The sequence below is a fragment of the Palaemon carinicauda genome, chromosome 23 (assembly GCF_036898095.1).
Source record: "Palaemon carinicauda isolate YSFRI2023 chromosome 23, ASM3689809v2, whole genome shotgun sequence".
Classification (NCBI taxonomy): Eukaryota; Metazoa; Arthropoda; class Malacostraca; order Decapoda; family Palaemonidae; genus Palaemon; species Palaemon carinicauda.
In genome coordinates this window covers 51,237,663-51,248,127 of record NC_090747.1, presented here as the reverse complement: position 1 = coordinate 51,248,127, position 10,465 = coordinate 51,237,663, and the positions used below count along the sequence as shown (strand labels likewise).

The following is a 10,465-nucleotide window of genomic DNA, read 5'->3' as shown; positions in this document are numbered from 1 at the left end:
TTACAGGCTATTCTCCCAGTAAAAGTATATCAGAAAGGAAACAAAGTAGTTTTGGACACTTATGCCTTTTTTGATAATGGCAGCACTGGATGTTTCATCACAGAGAGTTTACGAGAGCAGATAGGTGCATCTGGAACAGAGACATGTTTAAAGCTTCAAACCATGCATGGCGTAAACATTGTGAATACTTTGGCGGTTAATAATTTGTGTGTTACAGATATGGAAGGAAACAACACTATTGATCTGCCAAAAACCTTTACTCGTCAAGATATCCCAGTGAGTCATCAACAGATACCAAAACCAAAATTGCTCAAAAAGGTAGCCGGTCTGAGGAATATTGCTGATTTGATTCCTGATTATAGAACTTGATCTGGAGATTGGTTTGTTGATTGGCAGTAATTGCCCTAAAGCACTGCAACCATTAGAGGTGCTTCCAGCCAAGGGTCAAGATTCTTATGCAGTTCTTTACCACCATGGATGGACTGTTAGTGGCCCTCTACATTTTAAATACTCTTCAGAGAAGAACAGTATTTCATGTCACCATGTTTTTCTTCAGGAAGTTGAAAGGGTAAAGGAATGTTTTCTTCCTGCAGCTGTGGTCCATATGTTTGAAAGAGACTTTAGTGAGAAAGATGTTGGTAGAGTTCCTGATGAGAAGGGTCTGTCACAAGAAGATCAACAGTTCTTCAAAGAAGTGGCAAAAAGCATTCAGTTTACCAATGGACACTACCAGCTTCCCCTACCATTTAGAACCAATAAAGTTAACTTGGTAAACAATAGAGAACAGGCAGTGAAACGAGCACAATGGCAAAGAAGAAAAATGAAACTAAATCCAAAGTACCATGAAGATTATGTGGAATTTGTTGAGAAATTGGTGTCTGAAGGATATGCTTATAAGGTTCCGGAGGATCAGTCGTATGATGAACAACCTGCATGGTATCTACCTCATCATGGTGTCTACCATCCAAAAAAGCCAAATAAGATTAGAGTAGTCTTTGACTGTAGTGCTAAATACCAGGGTAGTTCCCTTAATGACAAGTTGATGCAAGGTCCTGATATGACTAATTCCCTGATTGGAGTGTTCCTCAGATTTCGTCTAGAAAAGGTGGCCTTGATGGGTGACATAGAATCTATGTTTTACCAAGTTCAGGTACCAAAGGATCAACATAAATACCTAAGATTTTTATGGTGGCCTGGTGGTGAACTTGAAAGCGAACTTACAGAGTATCGGATGGGTGTTCACATCTTTGGAGCAGTATCATCACCTAGCATCGCCAATTATGCTTTGAGGGCAGCAGCTGACCATGCAAGAGATAAGTATGGTCCAGATGTAGAACACACCATTAAGACTAATTTTTATGTGGATGACTATTTAAAGTCTGTACCTTCAGAAGAGCAGGCATTAAGACTTGTGAAAGACGTTACAGCAGCATTGAAGGAAAGAGGTTTTCGGCTGACAAAGTTTGTGAGTAACAGCAGGCTGGTGTTGAAATCAATCCCACAAGAGGACCGTTCAAAAGATCTTCAAACATGTGATCTTGACTATGATGAACTTCATGTAGAAAGAGCTCTTGGTCTTCAGTGGAATATTGAAAATGACTACTTTACTTTCTCTGCAAGCTTGGACCCAAAACCATTTACAAGGAGGGGTATTTTGTCAACAGTATGTTCCCTTTATGATCCTCTTGGTTTTGTGGCTCCTTTTCTTTTGCCAGCTAAGAGAATTCTTCGCGAAGTTTGTCAGGATAGCAGCTTGGGATGGGATGATGTTATTCCCGAAAAATACCTGAATCCCTGGAGAGGGTGGCTTGATGATTTACCAATCCTGAGTAACTTAAAGATTCCAAGATGTGTCAAACCAAAGGAATTTGGTACAGTGACTTCCACACAGCTGCACATGTTTTCAGATGCTAGTAATGAAGGCTATGGTGCTGCAGCATACATAAGACTTTCTGATAACAGTGGGAGGATTTCTACTGCTCTGCTGATAGGAAAGTCTAGAGTGTGTCCTGTAAAGGCAACAACCATACCGCGACTGGAATTGACTGCTGCAGTGGTGTCCATAAATCTCGCACAACACATTTTGAAAGAGCTGCAGATTACAGTGGACCAGACATTCTATCACACAGATTCTACAACAGTTCTTCACTATATTTTTAATGATAGAAAGAGATTTCCTATATTTGTTGCAAATAGAGTGAAAGTAATCAAGGATTTCTCTGAAAATACACAGTGGAGATATGTTCAGAGTAAAGAGAATCCTGCTGATATTGCATCAAGAGGTTTCACAAGTCAGCAAATGCTGAACAGTAACATTTGGTTTGATGGCCCATATTTTCTTAAAGGACCAGAGGAGCTGTGGAAAAATGATATGCCCCATGGTGTAGTTGAATTGGAAGGATCTACAAGTTTTGCAGTGCATCCAGAAGATGGGGAGGGAAATGCTGTTGATAAGTTTCTTGAGTATTATTCTTCATGGCATCGATTGAGGATGGCTGTTGCTGTGTATCACCGTCTTTTTTCCATACTGAAATCTAAGAGACAAGCTAGAATTAATGGTTCATTTACAGCAGAAGAATTAGATGCTGCTGAAAAAGCAGTCATCAGATATATTCAGAAGAAAACTTTTAGTAAGGAAGTGACACTCTTACAAAAGAGCGAAGGGTCAAGGGGCCGAGGACTTTGTAGTAGCAGTAGCATTTATAAACTAGATCCCTTCATTGATCCTAAAGACAGGCTTCTTCGCGTTAATGGACGGCTCTCCAAAGCAGAAATCTCAGCTGGCGAGAAACATCCAATGATATTACTTAGAAAGAGTCATATTACCACTTTGATTATCCGGTACACACATGAAAAATTAGCTCATGCTGGACGCAACCATGTGATGGCAAAACTTAGAGAACTTTACTGGATTATCCGTACTAATGCAAGTGTCCGCCAGGTTCTACAAAGATGTGTCATTTGCAGAAAAATGAGAATCCCTGTTCTAAACCAGAAGATGGTTGATTTACCATTGGAAAGAGTAATTCCAGCTGCTCCATTCACACACACAGGTGTTGACTTCTTTGGGCCACAGGAAGTCAAAGAAGGAAGGCAAATCAGGAAGAGGTATGGTGTATTATTTACTTGCTTGTCTACAAGAGCAATTCATATAGAGACAGCCAATTCCTTAGACACATCGTCCTTCATAAATGCTTTAAGAAGGTTTGTTGCTAGAAGAGGAAATGTAAAGAAGATTTGGTGTGACAATGGGACAAACTTTCATGGAGCTGAGAAGGAGTTGAGGAAGTCACTGCAAGAGATGAATGATGATCAGGTCAGAGCTTTCCTCTCAAAAGAAAGCATCAGCTGGACCTTCAATCCCCCTACAGCTAGTCATATGGGAGGTGTGTGGGAACGTCAGATTAGAACTGTGAGAAAGGTCTTGACTCCTCTCTTCAAGGAACATGCTGGACGACTGGATGATGAGAGTTACCGCACTCTTCTCACAGAAGTTGAGGCTATAGTGAATGACCGTCCTTTGACCACAGTCAGTGACAGCCCAGATGACTTACAACCACTCAGTTCAGCACAGCTTCTCACACAGAAATCAAGTGTTGTGATGCCACCACCTGGTGTTTTTCAGAAAGGAGATATGTATCTGAGACAGAGGTGGCGATATGTTAAATTCTTGGCTAACTTATTCTGGACTAGATGGCGAAGAGAATATTTGTCAACATTACAAGAGAGACAGAAGTGGAACCAGGAAAAGCGGCATCTTCAAGTTGGTGATATTGTCCTTGTAAAAGATGATAATCAGTTAAGGAGTAACTGGATGATGGGTCGTGTTATCAGCACTGGAAAGGACAGAACTGGTTTTGTACGTAGTGTAGTTTTAAAGACACAAACATCAGAGCTCCATCGACCCATTCAAAAGCTTGTTCTTCTCCTTGCAGTAGAGGAACAATGATTATAATAGTTATTTTTATTAGGATCAAAGGATTTGAGAGTATATTACATTTATTATAGATGTTATTTATATCACCTGCATTTATAGATATGATTAATTTTGATAAACAAATGATTTGTTTATAGGGCCGAGAATGTAAATGCTGCATTTTATAGAAACCATTTGTGTATATAATTATTTAATAAGCTCTGTTTTTCAACTTGGTGATTAGGGTTAAATTGTATTGTAGATATTTTGTCTGTTTTACATGTAAACATTGTTCAGTCTTTTTTTGATAGTTACTGCTGTAATTTGTTTGTTAAGTGTTGAGTAGTTCTTGAAAAGATTGTTTATCCTGGTAGTTATCAGTGTTGGAATCACACTGTAACAATTATATGTTCTAGAAATAGGATCAAGGTTTTTTGATGACTGACAGAGTAGAAGAAGTCTTCAAAGTGTAAAGAACATTTCTTTGGAAATTCGTTTCGCTTGTATTGGATGTAGCTTAGAGTAACACAGATGTAAGTTTATTTCTTTACTGAAATTGTATATATTCTATTTCATGTTTGTGGTGTTTTGTAGTGAAATCAAACTATTCAATTCTTTGTTTATTATGGAATTTCTTTTTAACAAATTTAGTAAGTTTGTACTTTGTTGTTTTCAGTTTCTTGAACCTCGTCGCCCTGCACTACTAGCAAAGTACTCATCATTGGTTCTCTGGTCTTGGAGTACTGACCAACTACAGTATAAGCTTTTACAGTTATGGTCAACTTAAGTTGTAGTGCTTAGTGTTAAGTGATTTAAAGCTTTAAGTTGGTTTAAAGTGTCTTGTGATATCAACTTGAACTTTATATCAAATTTTTAATAAAGTGTGACGTGAGTAACAGTATCTGTGTCTATTCTCCATCTCATCCCTGTGGCTTTGAAGAAAACGGCAGCTACATATATATATATATATATATATATATATATATATATATAATATATATATATATATATATATATATATATATATATATATATATATATATATATATATATATATATATTGGTGGAGGTTTTTTTTGTGTGTTGAGACGTGTGTTCCTAGGTAAGATTTATAATAGTTTTCATGCATTTTTGTTCTCGACTTCTTTCTTGCTTGAATTTAGTTTTTTAGTAATGTCTGGTGTGGCCAGCTAAGTTGTGGGATCCAAACAAGTTAAATATTTATAACGTTTATTTCTTATATATTGGTTAGGATTTAGTTTATTAGTTTTAGGGATATTCATAGGTATTGAAATTATGTGTATTAATTATTCCTGGTCATCAGGTTGTAATATTTGCTATATCAGACAAGGTTGACCAAATTTTTTTTTACTATTGAGTATTAAATATTTTGAAGTTTTATTGAGTGTTTTGTTTCAGCTGACCTTTAGCACAGAATTACATTCTTACTGACAACAATCATAGTAAGAACTTTAATTACGACTCCAAGGGTTGTAACAATTTGGCGACCGTGACAGGATTGGTTAATTTGAAAATATTTCTTTTGTTATTGTAGTATATTACCTTTCTCCCCTGGTAAAAATGGTATAATGGAGGATTGTTTATTTGATCCGGCCAAATGTTTAGGGTCGGTTGACTGTATTAAGCATTTGCCTGTGTTAAGTATGAAAAATTTAGTTGAGTGTGCTCAATGGTTAGGTGTTTCGCTAAAGCCTGCGGCCACTAAGAAATAGGTCCTATTTGCGATTCGTGATAGGATTTCTCATGATTTAGCCAAGGCCGAAAATTTGATTGCCGATAGTAGAGAGGGTAGTGATGGTGAAGGTAGTGTATTTAAGGGTGATTCAGAGGATGAGCAAGTGAGCATAAAAGCGGGGTTAACGCTTTTTGATGATCCTTCCCGCAAAGGTATTATTTTTGAAGGTCCCTCCGATTTACCCAAAGGTAATGGGTCAACAAAAACTATTTTTCCTTTTTTGAATCCTAAGGCCAGAGGGAACCCCTGGCTCCGGTTCCTGGTTTAGGAGAGTCCAAGGAGGAAATACAATTTAAGTTAATCAGTAAAAGGATAGAATTAAGGAAATTAGAGTTTGGGGAGAATGAGAGGGCAAGGCGTCACGAGTTGGAAGTGGCAAATATAAAGTTACAGATGGCTAGGCTGCAGGGGACCAATATGATCAGCTCCCCCAAGAGTAATTATAATGAACGGTTTAATTTGGGTGCCGCTTTAAAGTTGGTGCCAGTGTTCGACGAAAAGAGCGTCCCTGAATTCTTCAAGGCATTTGAGCGAGTTAACACTCGATTGTCTTGGCCCTCGGAAATGTGGACTGTGTTAATCCAATGCAGGTTGGTGGGCAAGGCAATCCGGGTGTACAATGCCTAGGAGGAAGGAATTGCTCTGGATTACCAGAAAGTCAACACTGGTCCTTAAAGCCTATGATTTGGTATTAGAGGCTTATAGGTTAAAGTTTAAGAACGATAACAAACACCCTTCTCAGTCATTTGTTGAATTTGCTCGGCTCAGGGAAAATCAATTCGACGACTGGATAAAGAGTCGCCAGGTAGTGTCTTTTGCAGCATTAAGGGAAATGTTGCTCCTTGAAGAATTCAAGAAGGCATTTAGCAAGGAGTTAAGAGTTCATCTCGAGGAAGTAAAGGTTGTGAAAGTCAGTAATGCCACCCAATTGGCCGATGAATATTTTTTGACTCATCGTTCTGGGGCAGGTAATTTTAGTTATCCGAGTAGGAATGATCCCTCTTCTCGTTTAGTTAATAATTTTAATATAGTAGAACCCTCCTCATCTGTTTCTAAAGGTAATGCAAGTTCTTTTCCAGGTAATAATAATGTTGCAATCTCTGGAGCGCCTCCTCCTCCAAGTAGTTTTGCTAACAGGGGTATGCCGATTTCCAGTAACAATAACTATAATAGGTATAATAACTAAGGTTCTGGACGTCAAAGAACCTGTTTCTGGTGCAACAAACCACGTCACTTCCAGAACCAATGCCATGCCTCTAGTAGGTATTTAGAGAGATATGGACAGAATCCTATTTCATTAATTTCCAACAGGTCTGACTCTAATGATAAGGGTGAAAAACCGCCAGTAGTTAGCAGTAGTGTAGACAGGAATAATAATCCCTCCGCTAGCAATAAGAATTCCTGACTTAATTTTGATAAATATATCTGGCCTCGTAAAATAATCCTTAAATCAGGCACCATCAATGTGAAGTTTTTCAGAGAAACTGGCTCCGCTCGGTCTCTGGTTTTAGGTAAATCTTTGAATGGTTTAAGAAAGTTTTCAGGTAATTATGTTGTTCTGGGAGGGTTCCCGAACATGTTTGTATCTGCTCCATTGGTGGATGTTAGGATGTCTTTTCCAGGATATGATAGAGTTACAGAGTTGGACGTTGTCGATAATCTCCCCATCCCGGGTATTGACGGCATTTTGGGAAATGATATGCTCAATAATGAAGGTCGTAAATTATTTCCAATTTTGTCTCTTCCTGCTCATCCAGTTTCTGTAACGACCACTGCCAGAGCTGCTGAAATAGATAAGCATGATTAATTGTTACCTAGTAGTTTAGAAGTAGATGTAGAAAGACCCGAGTCTGTAGATAGTACAAGTAATAATGTTATTATTAATGCTTTAAAACCTGATTGGGACCGTTTGGCTTTCATTAAGGCCCAGAAAGCTGAATTTAATTTTGAGTTAGGGTATATTAGTGATATGACTAGGCCTCGGTTTGGTTTAATTCACAATATATTGTAGCGATTTAGTAGACCGGCGACTGATGATCTGAGTAAGACTTCTCGGATCGAACAAATGGTGGTTCCTACTCAGTTTCGCGAATCAGTAATAAGTCCCGCTCACGATAATTTCCTTTCAGGTCATTTTGGGGTATGGGAAACTTTCCTTAAATTGGCTAAATATTGCTGGTGGCCTAGGATGAAATCGTCTGTAAAAGGTTTTTGAAAGAGTGTGAGGTTTGTCAGGTAATTGGAAAACCTAATCAAATTATTCCGAAGGCTCCTTTAAATTCTATTCTTGCCATTGGAGAGCCGTCGGAATTGGTAATAGATGTGGTTGGTCCTTTACTGAGAACCAAATCTGGTTATGTATATATATTGACGATTATGGATAGAGAGACTAGATTTCCTGAAGCTTTCCCTTTGAGAAGAATAACCTCTTAAAGTAGTTTTTGAAAAAATAATTGAATTCTTTCTTGGTACGGTGTACCTCGTGGTAATCAGACCGATTCTGGTACGAATTTCACGAGTAAAATGTTTAGAGGTAAATGAAAACTAATTATGACAGAAATTATAAAGCCCGTTCTTTTGAACCAGGGGAAATGGTGTTGGTTTTGAATATGGACCCGGACAATTTTCTTGAACCTAGATATAAGGGTCCGTGGAAAGTTTTGCGGAAGTTTTTCGAGGTGAACTATGAAATTGAAGCTCCCGGTTCCAGCAGAAAGTGTAGGATTTTTCATATAAATAGGTTGAAAGCATATCATGGTAAAAGCGTTGAACCCTTAACTGTTGTAACCGAGCCAGTAGCGTTATCTGTAGAATTGCATCCTCAGGATTCGGCTGATTTATTGAATCAGGTTTCTTCTGATGCCCTTTTTTCTAATATACAAAATTTAGGAGTTCTAAAGGAAGGTCTGAAACGTGTAGATCCAAATCAAAGAGAGGATGTGTCTAATTTAATATATTCCTTTTCAGATTTATTCCGAGACTCTCCTGGTAGGACTAATTTTCTTTGTCATGACGTAGATGTAGGTAGTGCTTCCTCTGTTAAACAAAGTCCATATCGGTTAAATCCTGTAAAGAAGGATTTAGTTGAGGAGGAAATTAAATATATGTTGGAGCATGACCTCATTCAGCCATCCGTTAGTCCTTCGAGTTCCCCTGTTGTTATTGTGGGAAAAGCTGACGGGAAGTTCCGCTTGTGTGTGGACTATCGAAAGGTTAATGCCCACACCGAAAATGACTCCTTTCCTTTTCCGCGTATTGATGACTGTTTCGACCAGATAGGTTCTGCCAAATTTATTACCAAACTAGATTTATTGAAGGGTTATTAGCAGGCTCTGTTATCTGATCGAGCCCGCAAAATTTCGGCAATCGTAACTCCTTTTGGGTTATATGAATGCTGCAGAAATAGTTGATTGGAGAATGGTAATTGCATTCGTGGGATGATAGTCGAATTGACTAGTTCCTTAATTTTTTTTCCTCATTTTTGGTGTTCGTTTATGGACGGAAAGTAAACTGAATGATTGCCATTTGTTAATATTAAATGTAAATTTTTAACGTTCCCCTTTTTTTATTCTAATTGAATTGATTAATTAAATGTTAAATGTATTCCTTATAAGGAAATAGTTTTGATTTCCCGTCTTTATTTTTCAACGGTTGTTTGAGAGTTTCGGACAAAGAAAAGAAAACGGGAGTTGATCACAAGTTTTGAGTCCGACTTGGCATTAGTCTCTGCTTAATTACACTACCGGCCGAGTCTTTTGAACGAGTGTTCTTTCTGCCTTTTGAAATGAACTAACAAAGTTCAAACAAACCCAAGACATTGTTGGTGGAATTTTGTGCAGGTAAGTTGAAAATTAGACTTGCCTAATCATTGATTTGAGTTAAATAATTATAACAATGCAAGGTTATGCCATTTGGGATGAAGAATGACGCGTGTACTTTCCAGAGGCTTATGAATAGAGTCATTTGTGGTTTAAAGGGAACTGAAATTTATATTGATGACTTAGTTGTATATAATGATGATTGGAGTACGTATATGGTGAGATTGCGTAAGGTATTTGAGGCCCTTAGGTCAGCTGGTTTGGTTATTAAATTAGCCAAATGTGAATTTGGTAAGGCCAAGGTTTGTTATTTGGGTCATGAGGTCGGTTTAGTGCAGGTAGCCCCGAAATAAGCTAACCTCGAGGCTATTATTAATTTAAAAAGGCCAGGTAATATTAAAGAGGTGAAAAGAGTTCTGGGAATGACTGGGTGTTATCGCTGCTTTGTGCGAAATTTCTCGGACCTTGCTCAACCTCTTAGAGAAGAGAAAGAAATATTATTGGTCTGATCAGTGTGGAGAAGCTTTTAATAAGCTTAAATCCATTCTAATGTCTAAACTTATTTGGACTTCCCCAGATTTTCAGAAACCTTTTTATTATAGCGGTAGATGCCAGTGATGTGGGTATAGGTGGTGTCCTTTTTCAAATAGATGATAAAGGTGAGGTACAACCCATATCTTATTTTTAGCAGGAAGTCATTGGTGGCTGAAAGAAGGTATTCGACCATTGAAAAAGAAGCTCTGGCTCTGGTCCACACCCTTATGCATTTTAAACCCTATGTGACTAATTTTTCTTTCCCCATAGAGATTTGGACAGATCATAATCCGCTTGTGTTTATTGAGCGTATGAAAGGAGACAACCAGAGAATTTTGGGCTCTCTTACTTCAAGAATTTAAATTGGTAAATAAACACATTAAGGGGTCTGAGAATAAAATTCCTGACGCTCTCTCTCAAAGGGGATAGGTTTGCCTTACC

General features: G+C 38.0%; 1 protein-coding gene across 1 annotated transcript; it reads left to right on the top strand.

Moving 5' to 3' along the window:
• Window positions 1-604: 604 nt before the first annotated feature.
• Window positions 605-3,949, top strand: LOC137617578 (uncharacterized). The gene has a single exon (XM_068347586.1). It carries the CDS (start codon window positions 605-607, stop codon window positions 3,947-3,949), a length of 3,345 nt encoding a protein of 1,114 aa, XP_068203687.1.
• Window positions 3,950-10,465: the final 6,516 nt, after the last annotated feature.

What these genes read in the sequence shown, in the direction of transcription:
- LOC137617578 (XM_068347586.1), top strand. Translation starts at nt 605, where the DNA reads ATGTTTGAAAGAGACTTTAGTGAGAAAGATGTTGGTAGAGTTCCTGAT.